At 36.9% G+C, this 23958-nt stretch overlaps 2 protein-coding genes and 1 long non-coding RNA gene across 9 annotated transcripts in view; 1 reads left to right on the top strand and 2 right to left on the bottom strand.

Moving 5' to 3' along the window:
• LOC148743594 (uncharacterized) lies at nucleotides 1–7376 on the bottom strand. 2 transcript variants are annotated; one of them, XR_015989993.1, is made up of 4 exons: nucleotides 7236–7373; nucleotides 7043–7126; nucleotides 3485–3540; nucleotides 1–2584 (listed from the first exon to the last, which is right to left on the bottom strand). It is a non-coding gene; the product is annotated as an uncharacterized LOC148743594 (long non-coding RNA). The 2 variants fall into 2 exon arrangements; XR_015989992.1 differs by lacking the exon at nucleotides 7043–7126 and having other exon boundaries at nucleotides 7236–7376.
• LOC148743595 (uncharacterized) lies at nucleotides 7214–14291 on the top strand. 5 transcript variants are annotated; one of them, XM_088728278.1, is made up of 11 exons: nucleotides 7240–7719; nucleotides 8238–8306; nucleotides 8463–8539; nucleotides 8693–8853; nucleotides 9043–9075; nucleotides 9462–9753; nucleotides 10401–10425; nucleotides 10873–10985; nucleotides 11182–11250; nucleotides 11901–12059; nucleotides 12859–14291. In XM_088728278.1, the coding sequence occupies exons 6-10, from the start codon at nucleotides 9559–9561 to the stop codon at nucleotides 11973–11975; spliced, it is 477 nt and encodes a 158-aa protein (XP_088584404.1). In that variant the 5' UTR covers nucleotides 7240–7719; nucleotides 8238–8306; nucleotides 8463–8539; nucleotides 8693–8853; nucleotides 9043–9075; nucleotides 9462–9558; the 3' UTR covers nucleotides 11976–12059; nucleotides 12859–14291. The 5 variants fall into 5 exon arrangements, with proteins under 5 accessions (XP_088584397.1, XP_088584386.1, XP_088584377.1 ...); XM_088728285.1 differs by lacking the exon at nucleotides 11182–11250 and having other exon boundaries at nucleotides 7217–7719; XM_088728271.1 differs by lacking the exons at nucleotides 11901–12059; nucleotides 12859–14291 and having other exon boundaries at nucleotides 7214–7719; nucleotides 9484–9753; nucleotides 11182–11708.
• The window catches only part of LOC148743596 (separin-like), a 12247-nt gene continuing 2504 nt past the window's right edge, over nucleotides 14216–23958 (bottom strand). The window contains exons 6-19 of one of the 2 annotated variants that reach the window (XM_088728185.1): nucleotides 23638–23958; nucleotides 22891–23087; nucleotides 22564–22767; nucleotides 22005–22150; nucleotides 21450–21602; nucleotides 21185–21352; nucleotides 20642–20740; nucleotides 20152–20222; nucleotides 20001–20061; nucleotides 18810–18922; nucleotides 18330–18413; nucleotides 16788–16896; nucleotides 16572–16627; nucleotides 14216–15933 (exon numbers count right to left, since the gene is read on the bottom strand). The exon at nucleotides 23638–23958 is cut by the window's right edge and continues 307 nt beyond it. In XM_088728185.1, the coding sequence (XP_088584311.1) occupies nucleotides 16830–16896; nucleotides 18330–18413; nucleotides 18810–18922; nucleotides 20001–20061; nucleotides 20152–20222; nucleotides 20642–20740; nucleotides 21185–21352; nucleotides 21450–21602; nucleotides 22005–22150; nucleotides 22564–22651 (1050 nt within the window). In that variant the 5' untranslated portion in view covers nucleotides 22652–22767; nucleotides 22891–23087; nucleotides 23638–23958 and the 3' untranslated portion in view covers nucleotides 14216–15933; nucleotides 16572–16627; nucleotides 16788–16829. Of the gene's footprint in view, nucleotides 15934–16571; nucleotides 16628–16787; nucleotides 16897–18329; nucleotides 18414–18809; nucleotides 18923–20000; nucleotides 20062–20151; nucleotides 20223–20641; nucleotides 20741–21184; nucleotides 21353–21449; nucleotides 21603–22004; nucleotides 22151–22563; nucleotides 23088–23637 lie in introns of both variants that reach the window. The other variant, XM_088728187.1, reaches the window with a different exon arrangement.

Here is a 23958-nt window from a genome sequence, read left to right on the forward strand (position 1 = left end):
TTGTGTGGAAAACAACATTTATTGTCATCATTTATTGTAGACTCATTTCTGCTTTTATATTCCAAATAATGAATATCAGACAAGAAGTTCTGTTAAAGACGAATTGATGTTAAATATTTATTCTTACTTATTCTTACTTAGATAATGCCATGTACTACTTATGGAAGTACCTAATAAAGTTGTTGTTGTTGTTGTATAAAATTTCATCAAAATATTATTCCTAATGATGTCATTTTTCTCCTGCACTAATGATTTTTTTATCCGTGTTTTTACAGTTTAGTTAGGGGACCTTTCATAGGTATAGCCTCGTGGTTCACTTTTTCAAATCTGTTTTCAAAGACTGGGGACTGGGGCGATAAACATAACCCAGGCTGCACGTAGGATTAAAATCTTCCTAAACTTTGAGAACGTAAATAAAGAAATAAATAAAAAACATGAAATAATAAAATACGTCTATATATATATATATATATTATGTGGCAGTTAAAATGTCTGGATGCCAGAACTCTTATACACGAAAGCTGGGCGTCTAGGACCTGGCCAGCTAACAAGTTTAGAATTTACATATGTACCCCCCCCCCCCCCGCCCCCCAAAAAGAAAAACTTATACAAAATGATAAAAAAAAAACTTCTAAAAAAAAAAGCCCTAGTGGCTAGTTCCTAATGTCTTAAAAACTCAACAAAATAACATATGGCTAAGATGAAGTCTTCAACTCATGACTTTCAAAGATCTTGAGTGAACTGCTGACTACAGACTTCTGCATTCTACCTAACACTGCTGTACTCCTTTCTGATCCAACAAGCTCCCTGACGCTCTTCTTGAGGTCTTTCGAGTACCCTCCCAGGACATTGATGATTATGTTGTACTGAATGATATTAAAACCCGGGTACTGTCTCTTGAGCTCTAGAAGAAGCGGGGCGTACTTCATGATCTTCTCCTCGTCTATGTGGTCCATGGGCAGCTCATCTCCAGTAGTGTTACCATCTTGCGCGCCTTGTCCACTAATTATATTGATAATAATATATTGTTATTATTATTATCATTATTATTATTATTAATATTATTATTATAAAAGTTTCGATAGCTTTTTATCTTACGTGAAAAAATTGTCCGTTAATGCAACAAAATGGAGTCGCTTGTTGGTCAGGACCCACGCTCGTTAGTCTTTATAGCGAAGCTCGCAGCGAAGCACGTCATCATAAAAATGGTAGTAACACATAAAGCCGAAAAATTGTGACTTATAACTGTATGGACGTCTGTACAAGGTGTTACTTGCATATTAGTTCGATTTGAAACGTTGATTTCGACCTAAAAGTTAACGAGCCTTTCGAGAAAACGAGCCGCTGGAAGCTTTATCAAATTTTTAGAACTTGCGTGGCTTAATCAAAGTGGGTGCTTATTTGAAGAGGGTTAGGGTGAGGAATGTTGGGAGCTTATTCCAGTGATAAAGGACTAATTGAGGGTGCCGACTGTCACAACCAAATACTGTCACGATTAAACACTATTGTAAAAGAACTTAGTCTTTTCTTCACAATTATTCTTGTCAACTTCTAAGCTACTCTAAAGGGCTATAGGATAAGTCATGGTACTGATAAAGGATAAATTTCGACATGTTACAACCTGTCAAGGTGTGTAAAGTCCTTACGACTTAATATATCGATCTAGCCACGCCTAAAAGTGGAGCTCGCAGTTTTATTATTTTGTGTACGTCTCAAAGGCACAATTCCTGTCTTATATACTGGGTAACTGTATTTTCTGTAGAAGATTTGTGTATGGCTTTCAGCTTAATATTTTTCTATCTCTACGGGTGTTTGTGCGTGTGTCTAGTTGTTTTTTTCATAATAATAATGATACTAATAATAATTTAAACATATTTATACAGGGTTGCTGCTTCAATTTAGGAAATAAAACTGCTATCAATGCGGGTCCTGTTGAAAAAAATAAATAGAAATCAATTTAGAGTAAATTATAAAATAGTTACAATAAACGAAAGTAAATTCGTTTATTGTAACTATTTTTTTCAACAAAAGTATTATGGAAACGTAATAAAATGCTTTAAATAAATTTATCAAAAAGAAAAAAAAATATGTACAACGTGTACATTGACCTTTTAGGTCCGAATCCTACCATAAGAAAAAATAAAGTGGAAGAAAACTCGCAAGTTGCAAGTTTCGCAAATTTTTCGGAAGACCAACTCCAGCAAATTTTGGCCGAAAGAAACTCAAACATTTCATCTTGACACAATTCATTCAGCTTCGATTTTCTCCAGTATCTCAGTGTATTTTTCGCTTTTCGTTTAAAGATATCGGTTAACTGGCTTGTGACGATCTGTGACGGTGTGTAACGGCCAGTTACTGCTTGTGACGCCTTGTTACGGCTTGTTACTGTGTATAGTGGCTTGTGACGATCTGTGACGGTGTGTAACGGCCAGTTACTACTTGTGACGGCTTGTTACGGCTTGTTACTGTGTGCAGTAAATGGTTTGAACCCGGGGGTAACATGTGAAGGTGTAGTCTGATCGTCCGGGTGAGTGTAGTCCTGAGAAGGACTGTTGTCGGTGGCAGTGACTGACGTTTCGACAACCTGTGCGGAAGTCATCATCAGAGTCAAGTGAATGATTGTTGTCAGTAGAACTGTAATAAGTTGGGAAAAGGACATCTGCGTGGTGCTATCATTGCTCATGTTTGGGGATATCCCATCCCTGATTTTTATTTGACTAGATGGGCACAGCAGTACACAGGCTAATTACAAGCTTTTGGTTACTCCTCATGACTTACTGTTAACTGGGAATTAACAGCTGACTTAATCTAATCAATTTGCTCCTGAACATTTTTTAACTTCATTTGTTCGACTTCAGAAAATACTTCTGATAATTTCCCTCTGACATTTCTAATTTGGAAGATTAATCATTATAATCATTATGTTCTTTACACCTCCATAAACACCAACAAGAGTTCTTTGTTTATAACTCAGGCAGCTTATGAATATAAGAAATCAAGTTTAGAAGATAGTTGATTCATTCAAGGCTGGTGCAATACGAGAAAAGACAATGCAGGGCTTTATTCACATAGATTAAATTATATTATAATAATTATTTTACCTTACAGTAGTTTTGTTTCTTAAAAATTTGTTTTCTAGTAGTACCAATATGGTAATGTTACTTTGTGAATCAGGGAGCTAAATAAAGAAGAAGTATTCTGTTAGCTCAGTACATTTTATGTTGCAGATGGCATTAAGTTAGTAAAGAAAGAAAAGAAAAAGCAAAAATAAATAAAATAAAATGATTAGTGAGGGAAAAGCAGCTTAAAATAAAGACATACTACAAATTATTCATAATTGTGATGAGAAATACTTGTTGGGAAAGTAAAACTATTGCTCAGAAATAAAATTGCAGCTTCTCAGAAAAAAAAAATTACAAACTAAGGTGGAAAGTGAAAACTTCTTTATTATCATTATAATGAGCATTTTGTACTTAAAGCATACCTCGGTTTATTCTTCCTCTAGTTGAGCCAGTCTTTGTACTTTTGGGGGCTTCAGTCCTATGCATGGTACAGTCATAGGTTTTTTGGCCAACTATGATACATACAGTAACTAGTGGGGATAGGGTGGCCGTGCTACACGGGCATGTGTTGTCTTCTTTTCGGCGAATCTGACCGAAATGCCGTTGACATGCCGATTTATACGGCTCAAGCCACTGCTTTACAGACCTGATAGTGCAGCGTCCTCGGATCACCGCCTCAACCATTCAAAAATCGTCTCATTGTTAGCCTTGATGCATAAGCTCTTTTATTTATCTTTTATTTCCCAAAGCTTTATTCTTAAATGCCAGAAGTATACGGAACAAAGTTTTTGACCTACAAGCATTGCTATTTATGGATTCGTTTGATGTTGTTGTCATAGTTGAGACATGGCTGGATAGTAACTATCAGGACTTTGAACTTAAGCTTGAAGGCTATAATATTTTTCGGAAGGACAGATGTAATAGGCGGGGTGGTGGAGTGCTTATAGCTATCAAGAATCATATTTCTTGTATTCGCAGGACTGACCTGGAGGTTAATTTAGAGATGATAGCTCTTGAAATTCGTCCAAATCCTACTATTTGTGTACTCCTTTCTGCATTTTATAGACCACCGGACGCAGATGAGTTATTTTTGTCACAATTCAGAGAGTTTTTGGATAAATATTCAGGAACTGGTCTTTCAAATCTTGTTGTAACTGGGGACTTTAATTTTCCACACATTGACTGGAATCTTGGATGCCCTATAAAGTCAGACCCTGGAATTAAGGATTTTTGTAGTATTTTGGATGATTTCTATTTGGTACAAAAGAACCTACATGCAACTCGAGATCTAAGAAATCCTGGACCTTCTGGCAATATTTTGGATCTGGTCCTAACCAATAATGACATCTTGGTTGAAGATGTAGCGGTGCATCCGCATGCATTTGACTCAGACCATCATCCCCTTACCTTCAAGTTTCGTACTGAGATGAGAAGGCCTAATAACATTCAGCGTAAGGTATATTGTTACAAAAAGGCTGATTTTAAAGGTTTGCAGGAGACCTTACAATCTATTCCCTGGAATCTAGTTACATGCGATAACTGTATCGATACAGGTCTGTTAAAGTTTCAGGATCTTCTGTTTTCTGCTGTCAATCAACATATACCCCGGATAACACTCAAGCGTCGCTCTAGGCCTCCTTGGATTTGCAATGATATAATGAAACTAATTAGGAAGAAGAGGAAATTATGGAAGCAAGTTAAATCTAATGGTTCACCGGACATATTCTTAAAATTCAAGGAGCTGAGAAAGAAAACAAAGAGACTTATTAATACAAGTTACTACAATTATCTTCAATCTCTGTCTGGAAAACTTCAGGACAACCCTAAACATTTCTGGAAATTTTACTCCGTTAAATCTAAAACTAAGAGAATTCCAGATACTGTAATTTATGATAATGTTTGTTCTACAGATGCGTCTTCCAAGGCGGAACTTTTTAATAAGTTCTTCCACTCAATTTATTCAAAGGATTCAGCTGATGTTAGCTGTCCGACTACAGATGTTGTGAATCCAAATTTGTTACTGAACGTTACAACTACACCATTTGAAGTGCAGGGAATTCTAAGTAGGCTCGACATCAATAAATCACCCGGTGTGGATAATATACCATCAAGAATTCTACAAATCTGTGCGAAGGAATTGTCGGTTCCCTTGTCGCACTTGTTTAACTTATCCCTAAGCTCAGGAGTCATGCCCACCTTGTGGAAATCCGCTAACATCACTCCTATACATAAGAACAATGATAAGGAATTCGTGGAAAATTACAGATCAATTTCCCTGTTACCTATTCCAGCTAAATGTTTAGAGCGTCTTGTGCATACTGCTGTTTACGCGCATATTTCGCCCTATTTATCTGAGTGGCAGCATGGTTTTGTGAAGGGGAAATCTTGTGGGTCACAATTGGTTCTCACTCATTATCAGTGGGTCACAGCTTTGGATGAGGGACGACAGGTGGATGTTGCTTTCCTGGACTTCTCCAAGGCTTTCGACAGAGTGAATCATTCAATCTTACTGCGGAAGCTCTGTAATTTCGGAATTTCTGGCTCCCTACTACAGTGGTGTGAGAGTTACTTGAGTAATCGTTGGCAAAGAACTGTGTTGGATGGCGTCTCCTCCACTTGGTTAGAAGTTCCGTCCGGTGTCCCACAGGGCTCCATTCTGGGGCCGCTATTTTTTGTAGTTTTTGTGAATGACTTGCCCGATGTTGTTCTCCCTGGAAATACCATTGCGCTTTTTGCTGATGATTGTAAAACTTCAAGAGTCATTGATGATGTTAGTGATCAATTCTGTTTTCAACGGGACCTGGATAATCTTCATCATTGGAGTATTCGCAATGCCATGGCTTTTAATGTCAAAAAGTGCAAAGTTATGAGATTAACAAAGAAAAGGCAACCTTTAGTCTCTAATTATTCCTTGGACAATTCTCTCTTGGAAGAAGTTAGAGAATTCAAAGACTTGGGAGTTACAACTACTGACAATTTTATCTGGAACTCGCACATTGATATTATTGTGTCGAAAGCAAACAAAATGTTAGGGCTAATTAAAAGGACTTGTAGAGGTCTGGATGATACTACGACTCTGAGAACTCTTTACTGCGCGTTAGTTCGATCGAATGTTGAATACTGCTCTGCTGTATGGTCACCCTACACCAAAAGGAACATAGAAAAAGTTGAAAAAGTACAAAGAAGAGCAACCAAGTTCATTTTAAAGACTGAGGACAATTATGAGACTCGTTTAAAGAAGCTAAATTTGATGTCACTAGAAAATAGGAGATTTCTAGCTGATGTTACTTTTTTATATAAAGCTCTCAATGGAATAAGTAACATCAATATCGATTCATACGTAGATTTTTATTCTAACGCGGATCATTATTCATTTAGGAAATACGATGATTTATCTCTTAAGAAGAAATATGCAAGAACAAATCCACTTAAATATAGTTTTTTTCACAGGATAGTTGACTCCTGGAATCTTTTGCCCTACGATACTCGTAAGGCAGCAAGTGTTGATGTTTTCAAGCGGGGAGTCAAGAAATGTTTACTGGATCGTGCATTAAATTAGTTGTTATTGTTGAACTATTGATTTTATTTTGATTTTATACTTTACTTTGTAACTTATTTTAGTAGATATTCATTGGTGATCTGTTCTTTATGGGGTCCTGGACTCCTTTACAGATTATCCGTATGGCTATTTATATTAGTTTTGTTGTTATGTATTACTATTAATGCCATTAAATTGTAATAAATAAATAAATAAAAAAATAAATAAACAACAAACCTTAGTTGCCACGGAGCCGCCAGCGAAAAACAACAATTTCATATCGTGTGCAACTTCAGTTCGGCTTTGGCAAATTATATAATTGAGCTTTAAAACTATCCAAAAGGTGAGCCGAGTTTCAAAGCTAAGTTTACAGTATTCTTTCTAAGTTTTGACTTTTTACGCTGTCGATTTGACTGACGGCGAAAAACATTGTAAAAGTTACCGGCATTTCGTGGATTCGTTGAAGTGTCCGCTGACCAGTAAAATACTGTATCGTGCCCTAAAAAACGTATTTCCGCGGTGTCATCTGGCATGGTATAAGACACAGCGTTTGTATTCACATAAATATTAACTTACGACTAGCGCAAGAAAGGTGCCGTTTTGATTACAAAACAAACTAAGATCGTAATACTCACCTCTAGCGACACTTTTCCAAACTCTCATGTTGCCATCAATGTCTCCCAAACATCATTTCTTTCTCAAACGAAGCAGACGAGTGTAAATCGAAACGAAGAACGCGTCGTGGCGGTTGAATCAAAAGTCGTCTCCAAAGCTCAGAATATTTACCGCGCTAACGACAAGTTTTCTCGTATTTCTCGGCATTTCTTTGGGGAAAAACTTCGGATTGTTCAAATTTTCAATTTCCAAAGCATAAAAAGGAGATATTTGTGTTTAGGTGCAAAAATAATGGAAGATTTTCAGTTCCTTTCTTGTCGTTATTCAACTGAACAGGAAAGAACCACGCATCACGTACGCGCCGAAATTTCTGATCTTGTTGTAATGACATCTCGCACATGCGCAGAGGTTATTCAGCCCTGTCACTACGATCTGTAAACCATGTCCACCTTTCACTGCAGTCTGTGAGGAAACAAGAACGGTGACACCCGATTCTTTTTTCAGGTATTTGCTTTGAACAATCTAATAAAGAACATATTTGAAGAATAAAAAAAGTTCGATAGTAGAACATGATTTTTTTTTTGGAGAATAGTTCCGCACTTCAAGTTAACAACGGAACTGTCCGAAAAAGTGCAAAATCCCCACAACCGAGCAATCAAAAACAGCTAAAATGAAGCAATACTGCTTATTTTGATAAAACAATCTTCAATTTCAAAATAAAATTTTGTTTCTTTTAAGTTACCAAGGCTAAATTCTGTAGGAAGGTGATTCGAATTTTTAACGCACAACCAGTAAAAATACCCCATTTTATTTGCCTGCTGACGCATAAACAAGCACGGTGACACCATTTTTTTATTACATTACTTCAATGTTTATATCATGAATGTTAATTATACCAAGTTTCAAACAACCTTTGATAGTAGAAGAATTTCAAGGGAATTACCTTAATATTAAAAAATAGTAATAGTAATAGGAAAGTTTTCAGAGTTATGATTAGGGTATGATGAATACTCTGTTTTCAGCTGGCTATCACGGAGGACCAGAAAATTTTCAACGTGGAAAGAAGTCCACACTTCTTTAGATATTGCATGGTGAGTGGGAAATTTTTGGTTGGTATTTGCTGGCTAAACCAGGTCGACTCACCCAGTGTATTTTTCTATACTCTAGAACTTACCAGTTCTGCCTTTATCACGCTGATTAGATCTTGTGGAGTATGAACAAACAATCTTTCAAATTTTTTGCTGCAGATTGGGTCACATGGAGATTTAAGTGAGGAAGAAGGAAAATCCGTTCCTTTTCGAGTTGAAATTCTCCACATGCACAGGTTGGTCTTATTGGAGTGAGATTTAGGCTTTCAAATTATTTTGAGATGCTGCAAAAACAATTTTTTATCTTTCTCATGGTGTTTTTTAATTGTTTTAATTTTGGTTGCAAATGGCTATTGATGTACTGAGTGTAATTATGTTGTTTGTTTTAGGATTAATGTGTTATCAGTGGCTTGAGGAATGGTACATATGTTGGCTCTCTGCAGTGATGGGCTAAGGAATCATAGTTAATTAACATGAACTGCTAGCTCCCAAGAAGATCATGATGAGAGGTTTAGCTTATCCATCTCAGCAAGAGAGTTGAATTTTCAAAGTGAGTAGTATGCAGTGGGGCTAAACATTCCCAGCAGACTCGTATGAAGAACTGCTCTCATTTTAAGCAGGAACCATTAACCATGATCTCTATTCTGAGTAAAATGTGATACATTTTGATTCATTGATGTGAGGCCAGCTGGCAAGAAGTATGCGTCGGGGATTAATTTGATTATTTTCCCTCGCATAGGTGTATTCTTGGGGATCATCAGAGTATGGAGAGGTAAGAAATACAACTTTATCAATGCAAATATTATTGATCAGCATCCTTGCAAGATGTTCCTTTTGATTTTAACCCTTTAACTTAACCCCAAAGTCTGATTGTCAATTCTCCCCTCTAACTGCTACACATGTCCTTGTAAATTAGTGACAAGAATTTTACATTAGATCAAGACAGCAATTTCTACATGATAAGTTTGAGTATCTCACAACCTGTTTACTGGGTAATAATTTATATGGATATTATAGGGACTTGAAGGATAAAAAGGCAGAGCCCTACCAGAATGCCATTTCTGAGGTGGTAGTTTTCAACTTTGATCACAGCATCTTTGAATCAGATAATGCATTTAGAAATAATTTCCTGATTCACATGATAATTTTTTTTAACAGTGTTGTGTTATTTTGACGAAAGCTTGGCCAAGGAGACACACTGCAACAGACAAGGCCTGTCTACATTACCGAGCTATTGGACAAATGTATAGCAGTTATGTTTGTACATTATCACTCCATGGCTCTGTCAGCAGATCACTGGTTGTGGTCGTGGGGATGGGGAGACCATGGACAGTTAGGAGTGGGTAGCATTGAAGATCCACTCCTCCCAACACATGTGCAAGCACTTGATCAGTATCAAGTGACCAAACTAGATCCTGGGTATTCACACAGTGCAGTACTTACAGCTCAGGTTGGTTTTGGTTTGTGTCAAAGTCAATTCAATCTGCACCTGAATACCATAAATCCTATAATAAGCCTTCCCAGAGGGGGAGGGGGAAGCTTATTTATTCCACGGACTTTGGGGGGGAGGTTGGCTTAGAGGGAGGCATATTAATTTAAAGTGGAAAAACTTAATTTAAAGAGGAAAAACTAAATAAGTATCACTTCTTTTTGAAGAAATGAAACACAGAGTGCTAGAAATATTCTTCAGCACACAAACTGATGGCCATGGTTAACCATGTCTCCCACCTAGTGAGTTTTGTGCCCTGACCAAATATTATATTTTGACCTAAGTTTTACTAAGCTGGGTTATGAGACAAAAGACTGTTGCTATGAAAGAACTTGTTAAGGCCCACATCAAGGAAGAGCCATACACTTGAATGAACCATTTTTGTGACATTAAAAATTCAAACTTGGTTCAGAGGCTTAGGGGAAAAAAAAACAAAAGATATCACATAGAGGTTGGACAATGAATGATTAATTGCTTTTGGTTTATTCCTCCTAGCCTGTGAGTCATGTTAGAATTTTAATAAATCAAAAGTGGCCTCACCTATTTATAACTGGAAATGGAAGAGAGGCAATGTTTTCCAACCCTGTTTAAATCATTTCTTTTTTCAGGGACAAATCCTCACATTTGGAGGAGGTATGAACAGTCAAGCAGCTAACAGTCAAGCAGTTAACAGTCAAGCAGTTAACAGAAATTTCCTTCAATTTGTAATTTTGTTTCAAATTGGTTTGTATTGTGGTCATTTTGGAAATGTACAGGCTGCAAGGGATTTTTTAGAAATTTGAACTTTGGAGATTAACAGGGGAAGGGCAATTGGGCAAAACCCTATGTTGAATTTTAAGCAGTGTTATAATTCGATACTTTCCCAGTGATCAGCTGGTATTATTTGATCTCAAGTTTATTTTATGGTTTAGGCTGAATATAAAATACAAATCCATTTAGTTGGACACTTTTTGTCTCTACATACTTTGTCCTGTCCAAAACTACCTGGCTCATGTTAATCCTTTAAAGATATTTAGGTTAGTTGTTTCTGATTTTGTAAAGACATTTAGGCATGTATCTTGTGGTGTTTGTTTTACTTAGGACTGTATGGTCAGTTAGGACTGGGAAACAACAGTAAGCAGACACTTCCAGTGCCTGTAGTGACTTTAAAGAATGAGAAACTTTACTTGATTTGTTGTGGATCATTTGAAAGTGTAAGTAATTTTGCCAAATTTTCTTACTTTATATTTTAGTCTTTGCACCACTGTTGATTCTTTCTTGAGCTGAGGAAAACATTTCTTAAGAGTATTTTCTCTCCAGAACTTCAAAAAGTACTAATATTAAAAAATATTAATAGTAATAGTAAAGTTTTCAGTTATGATTAGGTGATGATGAATATTCTGTTTTCAGCTGGCTATCACAGAAGACCAGAAAATTTTCAACTGGGGAAGAAGTCCACACTTCTTTAGACATTGCATGGTGAGTGGGAAAGTTTTGGTTGGTATTTGCTGGCTAAACCAGGTCACCTCACCCAGTGTATTTTTCTATACTCTAGAATTTACCAGTTCTTCCTTTATTGCACTGATTAGATCTTGTGGAGTATGAACAAACAATTAATCTTTGAAACCTGACAAGTTCAAGTGGCTTGGAAGGTTGAGCTCCCTTATAGATATCAATCCATTTCCATTGTGTTGTTTCACATTCCTCATGCTTACAGAGTTCTGGCTTCTCTAACCAGTTCACCCTAGCTGTAGAAAGTACTTTGTCTCCCTTTATTCTGAAAAAAAAAATTGTCAGTTATGTCTGTGTGTATGTCTTTCACTGGAGTATTACAGTTACCTTCTATAATCAGATACAGTTCTTAATCTCACCACCCCAAAATCCTATCTTGGTTGCAAATGCAAACTTGGGATTTTACCTTCTGTGAGCCTCTTCACAGGCAGCTGACAGGTCAGGGAAAAATGAAGAGTTCAAGTTGCTCGACATGGAGGTTGCCTCTGAAAGAAGGAGAAAGAAAGTTTTCAAGGCAGTCCACAAATTTGTGGACATGTGTAAATTTAGACATATATAAACACAGAATTAACCCCGTCCGAAAGGCCCGCACCTCATAGATTGCTGTGAAATTTCAGGAACCCTTGGCAAGGCTGAATTTCTGTCTCACCACAACCTTCAATCTCAAAGGTGACCTATTTACCCCTCCATGAAATGATATTGCAAGAATTTTAAAGTCCTATGTGGACATGCAGAGTTACACCTTGAATCAGACCAAGGGATGTGGCTATACCAGGGTAAGAGCAATTGTCTGGTGGTAAGAAAAGAATATAAGCTCATTCCACAGAAAATTTTTCATAAACAATACTAGAATTTACCTTAATCTAAAACTAATGGTTGCCTGCAGCTCTTGTGCCTACATGGAGTATATCAATTGTATTGAGTGGTGAAAAATTAAAAATTCCTACCACTGAAAGGGTGTACCATGAGTAGAACATCTTCCTTACCTGGTTCATGTGCATCAGTTCTTGAGTATAACGATAATCCAGTCTAGAAATGAAATATTCAAGTATAAGATTGATTCAGACTCCTTCAATCACTTATATAGTTGTTTCAGTATAAACTAAAACAGTGAGACAATATACAGCTTGGTGGTTAAATTGAGTGGTTTAATATATATATATATTTTTTTTTTATCTTGGGACATAGTATAGAGTACATGGATCCCACAACTGTACCTGTTTACAACACATTGCAATATCAAAGCCTTCAGCCCAGCCCTTTCCATTCCCCCATCCCTCCCCCCCTACAATATTTGTTTCTGGGTAATTTTCAAATCAATTTTCCTGTTTGGTACCAATCCTGACAAAATCTCAAACATAAATGAGTCAATGTGGGTTTGACCACCAGAATAGATTGAAATAGGGCATATCCAAAACTTAATATACTTCTGTTTCATAGTGAGGGTAAAGGGCAAGTGATGGGAGAATTAGGTTTTGCAGTAAGCCTTATTATCAAAGTATGAATGGTTGGAATTCAGAAATGGATCGTTCTTGTCAACAAAAAGCACTAAAAAAGTTTTGTTTTTTGTTACAGGACTTAGGTCTTGCTCAAAGTGCAGCAACTGCTACTACCACTCCTACACCAATGGGTTCACTTGCTCATCAAATTTATAGAATAATGTGCAATAAAGGATATGCTAAGCTAGACTTTTCATCTGTGTTCCAGTTCCTGAAAGAAGATCAACATTGAGATAGTTTATTTATGTTAGCTATTTTTTTAGTTGACACAATTTTATTGCGAGGCAATTCTGGAGGAATAGGTTGTTTTGCCATGCTAATTTATTTGTAACGTAGTTGCTCTAGGTGTGGAGAATGGCAGACAAAAGTACTGTTAAAGGTGACTTGGAGATGTCACGAATGATTAGAAGGTTTTCACTCCCCATGTCTGGAAATTTGGCTTGATGCAAACAGATATACCTTTAATAGAGGCTAAATGGGGTGAAATGGCCTCATTATTTACTATACCATTCATCCATTCATGTCAAAAGCAAAATGAAAGGAAAGTGGTCTTCTGATCAAAGGGTGTCAGCGAGTTGTTAGGTGCTTGCTGTAGTGTAAGTTACAAAAAAAATTTCTAAACTTTTACACAGTAAATTTTGGTCCATGTCATTTGTAGTTAACTTCAAAAAGACAGACATTGCCATATCTGAGGCCGGTTGAAACATTTGTGCATCAACTTGATGAATTCATTTTGTAACTTAGTCATCCTCAGCGTTACCACTTGTCATTCCAGGTGGTTCAATAATCTTCACCAAGGGATCAGATTAATAATTTCTTTACCGCTCAGCAAACAGCATTATTTTTGCCATTGCACTATTTTGATACAGCATGCCCAATATACCCAAGGTGTCAAGTACATGTATACACAAAGTTACTTGGGGTGGTTGTTTTCAGGATCTACTGAAACAGTTCTTTTTATTGATTAACATTTTGATCATTGCATGACTACAAGAAGTTGACACCTCGGTGGTCTATCACTGGCCTTAAGGCATAAGTATTAACCCTTTCACTCCTGAAATCTCAACAGTAACTCTCCTGGATTTTCAAAGGCTGGATAGTACTATTCACTGAATAAATCTCTACTGGGCGGGTAGTGGAGTGTGTTTTGTTAACCCTTCTCCACTGAATTGCGATGTATCTGTTGGATATCGTTTTTCACCGATTGAACAAATAGACTTTGGTTTTAAGGGTAAGGCTTGCTGATTGGTTTTATGCTGTTTTTTGAAGTCCTTGGCAGCCATCCTTTCAAATGTCTGGCAAAAATGCGGAAGCTCTGTGTGAAATCCCATTTAATGCCTGTAAAGGGTTAAAGCAGTTTGTTAGCTCAGCATTGACTATGGAAAACAACCATTTCAGTGGGTGTTTCCTGTATCAATAAAGATCTAAAAACAGACAGGTAAACTACCAGAAATTTAATTTTGTACTGTTAGTGCAAAACATAAATAAACTGGCAAATTTAATTCTTTAGTTAGTATGAAATGTGATACATAATACTAATTAATATTTTACAATTGTTGAGCACTTTGTTTCATTCTTCACATGCACAGAAATGTGTCCATACCCATCTTGGAGAAAACAAAACAGGACTATAAAAAAGTGTAATTCAAGAACATCAAGCCCGACTTCAGTATCCGTATTCTCCACATTTCTCTCTATACATTTCCTTTGTTTAGCAATCAAATCTTAGTTTTCTTTTCCTTTATTCTCATGATTCTAATGAATGATTCGGCAGTATCACTGTGTGGAGATATTAGATGCTGATTACTCTTAAGGGTTTGAAAAGTCAACCAAGGGCTTTCTCTGTTTGTTTGGTCCCCCTCTTCCTTTCCCCGTTTGTTTTCATGAAGTTTGCTTGAAAACTACTTCTCTTTCACCATAGCAAACCTTTCAACAATCAACAAAAATGCACATTTGCCTGATTTTCACAGCTACATATGAAGATATATCTTTAAAATCGAGGTTGACACTCAAGCAAGAATACTTGCATTTCCAAGGAGAAACTCATTTTAGATCTTTAAAATTAAGTAAAAAAGGGTTGATTTTATATTGTTGCATTAACTTTGACAAAATTAATGAAAATACACATTTGAGAGGAAACCTAGAACTATATATTTACATGAATAATTACACTTTATTGAGGCAACGCCAACATCATCATCATTTCAAGATCAATTATTAAAACAAATATTGACACTAAAATTATTAGGTACCTTCTTGGAATTCATTCTGTTATGAATTGTATCCTTTTCCATTTTTTTCACAATTGGTACAGATATCAGAGAAATGCCCTTAATATGCAAGCTAAACTTTAATTGCCAATGTAAAACATTAATATACAGATTTAATAATAAGTTCTTATATAGCGCATTAAAATTGAACTCTATGCGCTTAATGACATATTACTCAAATTGTTCCCAATTGATGATATAATATGGTAAAATGGTTACAAACAGTTAATAACTGTAACCTTGGTTTGTTATTTGACAAAGCAAATTTTGTCATGTATTCCTTGGATATGTTGGTACTGACATAATTTCAAAACAAAAATAAGTGCGATAGAGAATAAGAGCTGTAGGAGAACAGGAAAAAAAAGATAATGTCCCTCTGTTTCAAATGGGTTTCTTTCTTGTACAACTTAACAGGATTGTGGGACAAAGTATGACAAACTGGCTCTGCTTAAACTGGTTGGGTACTTTCAGCCCATGTAGATTTAGCACCTATTGCATATGGTAGTCTACACTTAAGTGCTCTATCAACATTAAAATTGAATGCACTACCATTTCCAAACGCACTCTGCATAATCCTTGTCCTCTTTGCCACACAACCAGCACTAGTATGGTAAATACTTTGCTATTGCTCACTGGAACTAGAGATATTTTAGTATATAATCCTTGGTTAACCATTCTGTTCCTTGGTGTAAGCTGGAAGGCCATAAACTACAGGAGATGCTCCTATCAGATATTTCAGTTTACAAGCTTGTCGCGACTGGCTTAGTACTTGTGGTAACGAGAAACAAGACCCAGATTGAAGCCACTGTTTCAGCAGCAATTCACTGAAGCGATCAATGTCTTTGTCAGTAACATCCCACAAGTTAGCAACGATGGCTGGGCTGAAAGTGAATACATTATAAATAGATTACATGCTACATATCTATACAGTGAACCATAGAGTAGAGCTATGGTCTTTGAAGAATAACTAGTTCCTTGAGGGTCTGGTCCAAGAAAAGGGAGTGCCCAACCTATAAGGAAAGCAAAGTTATACGAGTTTCTCAATGACAAAGGTCAATAGCAGTTGACATTTGGGTTCAAATCAGGACTTGACACTAATGGTAGCCAACTAGCCACACACTTGTAGAAATTCAGTTTTGGCCAGTGTTTTTCGATTTTCACTAGCCAGTGTAGCTAGTAAACAAACTGAAATTGTCATAACATGTAAGTTGTCACTGGCCACTTGGCTAGTAAGTTGAAAAGTTAGTGTTGAGCTCTGTCAAATAGAGCCAGAGGTTTCAATAAAAGCTGGTTATCAGCTGTCTATCACTGCCCATGAGTCCTCTTACTGCTGTCTGTTGAGCCTGCGAGCTGGCTCTCATGTTTAAGTCTTGCCTTAGGACCCCTTTTCCAAGGACAGCTACCCACTACTATATCAACAGCTGCTTAAGCAAAAAGCTGTTGAAACCTGCAACATAGCACGTCAGTAAAAGACTTTGTGAGGGAACTAACACACAAGAAATGAATGCCAAAGACATACCAGCCTGCCAGAAGATAGATTAAGGCCATCCCCCTTGGCTCACACTCTCCACCAACCTAATGAATTAAAATAGAGTGGTTACTTATATGCCCCATGCCTAGTCTCAACCAACTACACATCTGAACCAGACAATTGGACACTTCCTTTGCCTTTTTTTGGTTTGTCAACAACAATTATGTGATAATGTTTTTCCTTCACGGTCAGGAATAAACTAACCTGTAGTTTTCCCGAACTGCAACCCATAAGCAGAGTAACAGCTCAACAATCCAACCTTTGAATGTCATCACCCTGCAGAAATTCACGCCCAGTGCCATGACTAAAATATCTAGAAAGAATATTGATGCGATGAATAAAGCAACAACAACAAAACTTTCTACTGTAGATACCCTTATCTGAAAATGTTTATCGCATCTAGAACTAATAAGTATGGGATCATGTTTACTGCAGGTGCTCTCCACTGATATATCAGTTGAGAGTCAGTCAACACTTGGGTGACACTCGGTCGATAGTCAGTCGGCACTTGGTTGATTGTTGGTTCACAGCTGGCCGATACTTGGTTGAGACTTGGTCGACAATTGATGGTCAATATCTTTACCGATACATTGACCCACTGTCAGCCAAATGTCAATCAACATATCGGTCAAATGTTAACTGACTCTCGACAAATAATTATGTCAACCGATGTATTGGTTGAGAGCACCTACAGTAAATATGATCCTTGATATGTGTAACGGTTGTATTATGGACCCAGTTTAGCAACTAAGCAACTGCAACTCACGCAAGAGCATCAAATGTCATATAAAAAGGGTCATAGATACTGATTTCATTTCTAAAATAAAAAAAACACCATCTCCCCTGTTTCAGTTGTAATTTGCATATAGTTCAGTCAATGTAGCATAAATCATTACTGGTAGTAACTGATACAGACATATCAGAATGATAATAACATGGGTCCTCCCACTTAATTAGTTACAGAAGCAAAATTTCAAGTATGTATAAAAGAAACCCAAAGTATCTTTGGCTCTATCTTAGTCAACTTATTTAACATTCAAGAGTCACGATTCTTAGTATTTCAGCACTAACAGCTCTGCAAATATCCAACCTCTACGACCTTTTAAATTCTCTACTTTGTCAATGGCAGGCTTAGAAATTTTCAGGGTTTCAGAGCTAGGGTTTATTTTAGAGGTATGCATATCAGAGGGGTGTGAGGGGAAGGTTCTTTTCAAAAACTTTGTAAGAGCCAAATGATAATTCTTTACATTCCCTCTGATCTGCTGTATACATTTCTTGGTAGAGAACTTGTAATGTTTAAAGATGGAAGCTGACATTCTCAAATGGAGGATAATATAACCAGTACATGACAGTTTTTGTTGGGGAGAGAGAGAGGGGTAAATTGGAGAGTGATGAGAGATAGGAGGCATACCAGAAGCTTGATGTTCTAGACAGAGGGGGCTCATTTAAGAGGAGATTTACTGGAGTGTTTTTAGTTATTCACATGAACAGGTCATGGACAGTCAAAGCTGACGGGAGACCCTAGAATAGTGCAATGGACTCTGGGTTGAGAGGTCTGGGTTTGAGTACTGGCTGGGTTAGTGTGTTGTGATTGTGGGCAAAACACTTTACTCTCACAGTGCCTCTCTTCACCCAGAAGGACAAATGGCTTCTGTCAAATTGTCAGGAGGGGGGGGTTAATGGTAATACTCCTAGTTGGCTGTGTGGGCCAATAGGCCCCTTACTGGAGCCTTTACAGTAACTCACATGAACAGGTCATGGTCAGTTAAAGCACTCCTGAACTCTTCCTGTGTGGGAGCCTTTCCTGTGATACCTTGCCATCCATCTTCGCTGCAAGTGACAACAATTATTCATATAAGCTGGATTACACAAGCATTTTGATTGGTTCGTACTTGTGATCTATTAAAAACAGATGCAAGAGTAACGTCACCATCAACAACATTTTGCTTTCTTATCCTCTAAAACCATTACATGTTGCCAAAATGCCAAAATCAGTGACACACTTGGCTGGGCTTCCTGTGTCACTTTTTTGTTCTTACTACATTTTGATGTCATCTGTGATCTATTACTAAACAGACACACAGCAACATTGAATCTATTTGTTCAGTTTATAATATATTGGTGTTACCTCTATCAACTTGTATAGCCTAGTTTAATATATAAGAAACACAACATCAGGTCTTTCTTCTGTTTCATTTGCTTCAATCGTTTGCTTGTGTTTTGTACCTTTCAAACCACTTCTGAAACATTTTCTGGGTGTTGGGTAGGTTATTCTGAGGATTGAGTGCATAGAATGTTTTCTCAGGATCAATCTCAGGCAACTGTCTTTGACACGATAACTATCAAGAAAAATGCAGAAAAAAATATTAACTGACAATGAATATCAAGGTATTAAAAGCTAAGAATCTGGCACAAAAGTTGTTGTGGTAGGCAACCACATTTCAAAAGACCTTCATTCTATTCAATCAATTGACAATTTTTCCTGTATGCTTACCTTGGCTAATAGACAATGAAATGACAAACACTTTTTTTGTATCAGATCACAACTTCTTTTCCTAAAATTACAAAACTATTATTGTAAGGGAGAATTATGCTCCAGAAACCAAATGAGCCAGTTCTTTACACAAGGTCTAACCCAAACCATGGTTTTCACAATCAGTGGGCATCAGGGTTGATATAATTAATTAAAATAAATTTCTTTCCACTGTTGACAGCATAGCATAGCAGAGCATAGCAGCAGAGCATAGCAGCACAGCATAGCAGAGATAAAAATCAATATGGTTCTGGGAGAAAACATGACAGTTGTTTGAGAAACAAGTCAGGTCTTCAAACTTTCAAAGACCTCTTAATGGAATGTGTACCTGGAAAAAAAGAAATTGCAGAGATGGGACCCTTGTCACAGGTAGGTCAAACAGGATCGGTATGCTTTCCCATGGAAGATGCTGAATATCTTATGAATCATAAAATACAGATCAGTTTGATGTATAGATATGCCAGAAATTGACTCTGGTTTCAAATATTGTAGAAGAGTATGTCCCAATACTGAATGAGTTGATAAGTAAGATCTGCTACCACAATTTAGGCACACATCTTGCAATTACAGCATATGTGTGCATGCCCATAAATCTACTTTAGTGTCTGAACACCTTGAATATAATGGTGAGCAACCAGTACCCATTACACTAATGTTGCATATGACCACTTTTTAAACTAATATGGAATGTCAGTCCATTACAGATGCCTTTTCCCCCACCCTTGTGTTTGGCTAAGCTTTGATTCCTTGACAGTTCACCAACATCTATTTACAAAGAACCCACATATTGGTTGTTCAGTTGTCAGGTCTTCAGAGCTAGAGCTAGAATACATTTAATGGCTGATTACTAAACAAATGTAAGACCTAAAAAAGCTGGCTCTTACTTTTCCAAGAGTTAGGATTACAGGATGACGAGGAATGTTCTCTGCAGAGTGACCTCCAGACCTGAGAAGGAATTTTGTTGTCATCAATAATTTCTCAAGAGTACAAGTAATGAAGGTAAGAAAGAAAATTAACCTTTATGTTCCCTTGAACCTGTTTATGCAGCTTTTCTTGCATGTATCTTCAAATAGCTTGTCAGTGAGGTTCTGAACTTCATCAAGTAGCTGAAACACGCAATGTGAGAGAACATGAAATGAGAGATGATTACTTAAGGGCCAAGGCTGAGGAACCTCCCTTTGTCTCTAGTTGCTAAGACTAAACACATTCTCCTGTCAGGCAATTGACGATGATAAACCAATAGAGTGCAATTTTATCAAACACTAAATAATCAAAACAAAAATAATCCCAACAGCTTATTGCAGTAGAGGTTGAGAAGAAAAAAACCAGAGGGTTGCTATGTCTAGGAAACACAAGTGGACCAAATTACAATTTAGTTAATGTAACTAGTTGCTAAATCTGACTTAAGCCCTTCATTAGAGTGAAGAGTTAGCCCTTTGCTTTGACAAAAGCAGTGAAATTCCAACTTACTTTAGACACTTGATTATGAATTCTTTGATTGCAACAAAAATTTTCTTGTTCTTACTTTTTCAAAAGAAGGTAAGGTAGCATCCATAGCAGTAATTTCAATCAGTGCTTCAGCAGTTTCTTTTCTTGACAAGCAAAATGACGAATCTATTAGGACCTACAACAAACAAAGGACACTTAATAATAAAAATATTAATAATAACAATGGGATTTAGCTGGGGGCATTCCATGAGGTGGTTCTTCTTGTCCACTGGTTTAAAGTGAAACGTTGAAATGTTGGTTTTTGTGGATGGAGGAAAACCAAGGAAACTGTATAAAAACCCTTGGAGCAAGGACATACCGACCCACATACCACATATGACACCAGGTCTGGGAATTGAACCTGTGGAACAGCAGGGAGGTGAGTGCTCTTGCCACTCAACCATCCCTAGTTCCCATTCGGTTACTATGCAAGGTTTTGCTACTTCAATTGTCATCTTTGGGTCAAGCACCAAAGAAGATGGCACACAAATCATAACAAAGATTGATGGACAAAACATTTTTCATACAATCTGCCATCCTTATAACTCGGGAAACTCTGATTGATTCATGCACAACATACTTCAAGCAAATGATTATCAGGACGGCATCCACACAGGATTGAAACTTTCTCTTCCAACTCTCTGGCTAAGGATGCTACTGATTCACAATACTCTTCATCAATAGGCTGACCAAGAGGAACTCCTCTCCATCTTCCAAGCCAAGAACCTTCAAGTTTCTCCAAAAGGTTCTAAAGAAATGACCATAATTATTACAATTTAGACTTTCAGTTATGTCATAGGAGAGGATACACATTCATGGCTCCTGAGAGTTGAAATGCTGATCACCTTCATTCTCCTGTCAAGCCTTGTCCTTAGTGTCCACCACTCGGTTGTGTTGTTAATATTCATGCTTTTGATGCTCTCATTCATTATGTCTATAAATTCCTCCAATACACCAGACTGGAACAGCTTTGAAAGATCCATAAGAACTTTGTCTCCCTTTACAAAATAAATTGTTTCAGTCAATAGTTAATTAGGTTAATTTACTTCACCAACCCTGTTCTTGTGCTTTTATTATTACTTACAGACTTTCTAGTGGTTAAATGAGAAATTATCTACTAGTAAGCTCAGGTTACCCCCAGTGTTTTGTCAGATATCCAGACAGTTTGCTCAGACGTATTTCTAGTGATCTTCTAGAATAAAGAGGTATTGTGAGAATTCAGTGTTTTACCCAAAAACCCCTTATGGTGACCTTGGACAAAGCTTACACCTGCACTACAGAATCTCAACTGACTGTAAGCTACTACCTCCTCCAACGTAGAGGTTTGAGGTCCACTCTCCCTAAATACAACAACAGAGTAACCGCAATATAACCAAGTTGTTACAAACACATCGACATACAGTGCAATCCTTGTTCTGTGCTTCTCCAGATGTTGTGTTAATCTTAACCACAGCAGGATCACAGTCAGCCCTTACCCTGCAGATCAGCAGTTCTCTGTCCTTGCTTACTGGATGTGTGAAGGTTTCCAAAGTGCAAACAGTCCACTCTAGAAAACAATAATTCTAATTTCTTACCTTGTCAATATCACACTATAGGATTATTGCCAAATTCATTATCTGCTCAACGTAATAAATTAAATTTCAGTTCTACTTGTCAAAGGAACTAAAAATTCATGGCAAATGTAATCATCTATGTGTAGCATGAGCTGAAGAATTGGGAAGAGTCAAATGATGTGGTCTGGTAACAAAAAGTTTTTAACAAAGTCATTTTGCTTAAAGAATTATGTTATTAGTGACAATTACATTTCGCTAGAAAAAAATATTCTCCCGTTATAAGAGTCACATTGTTCTACAAACCAATCCTGAGAAAGTTGAATAGTTAAACACTTTCTTTGAAGCTGGTTGGGCTGCATAACACAGCTGAAAGCTTGCTATTGCTTGTAAAATAACTATAATGTACCTTTAGGCATGTTCTGCAATAGGGAAATTTCTTCAGGAGTGAAGAGACCGTGTTTGTATCTCTCAGTTGCACACAAGGAAAACTTCATGATGTTTCAAGTCTTGACCAGGGCAGTCAGTTTTTGGTGAGCAGTATTAGTTGAAGAGTCATCAAGTGACAAGGAGGTAAGATGTTCTGCAAGCTTCACCACATCTCCATTGTTTTCCTAACAGACAAAAAGGAAATAACAAAATAAAGAGAAATCTACTTGTAGATTTATTAAGTTCCCTGCTCTGGCATCCCATGTTCTAGTTCCCTGTTATGACATCCCATGTCTTACAGTAGTTCCCTGTTCTGGCATCCATGCTCTAGTTCCCTGTTCTGTAATCCCCTGTTCTGGCAGCCATGTTCTAGTTCCTTGTTCTGGCATGAAAGGTTCTAGTTCCTTGTTTTCGCATTCCATATAAAGGAGCAGATAAACTTTGAGTCACTTAGTGCCACAGTAATTGGGGTTACCAGTAAACACGGACAGTTGTGTGCCATGTCTAAGAGGTAAAAGCATCCAACTGAATTGCACAAGGTCACGAAAAATCTCCCTCTTTTGTATACATAACAAATAGAAGTCTATCAAATGCAACAGTAGCTACAAGTACTCACAAGCAAAGGTGTTATCATATATACCAAAGGTTTAGACAAATCCTTTGCTATTCTCCTAAAATAACAAAATCACAGGGATTCAATTGAAAATATCCCTGGTCACTAGTCAGTGAGGTCATCTTTAATTAATTTGAGTTGAAACTTCAACTTAAATTAACAAAAAGGACGTAAACTTTGCCATTATAGTATAGATGAGTGTTCTACAAACTTAAGAAGTTGAAATGAAATTTGTTTATACATTTGCCGTAATTGCAAAAAAAAAAAAAAAAAAAAAAAAATTTGAAAAATAACTGTTTTGCTGATTTGGACAAGGCAAATTTACCAATTACCAGTAGATTAATTCAATGTTGAATTCACATCAGGGGAATAAAACAAAAGAAATTAACCCTTCATTTTCAGCACAACTTCATGTTCAACAAACAATTTTTAATATCTTACTTTATTCTCTTTCCTGTTCTGGTAACAGCTTGATGTCTAAGACTAACAGAGAAGGACAGTTAATATTATCCTCAAACAATCAGTCTCGTTCTATTCTGTTTGCCAAACGACAAACAAAAATTCCATTCGAAGTTGACACCATCATATACTTTCCCTCAATACACCTCAGAGGAATAGCAACAACCTTTGTTGTCCATTCGACCTTAAGGATATGACAAACCACAACTCTTCCTTTTAGACTTGGTAGTTGGTTTTGGTACTTATCCAGAATCCTAAGTAGTGCAAAGTAGCTGCATTCCAACTGGCGGTTACACTTTTCTA

The sequence above is a fragment of the Stylophora pistillata genome, chromosome 1, assembly GCF_964205215.1.
Source record: "Stylophora pistillata chromosome 1, jaStyPist1.2, whole genome shotgun sequence".
In the NCBI taxonomy this organism is placed as follows: Eukaryota; Metazoa; Cnidaria; class Anthozoa; order Scleractinia; family Pocilloporidae; genus Stylophora; species Stylophora pistillata.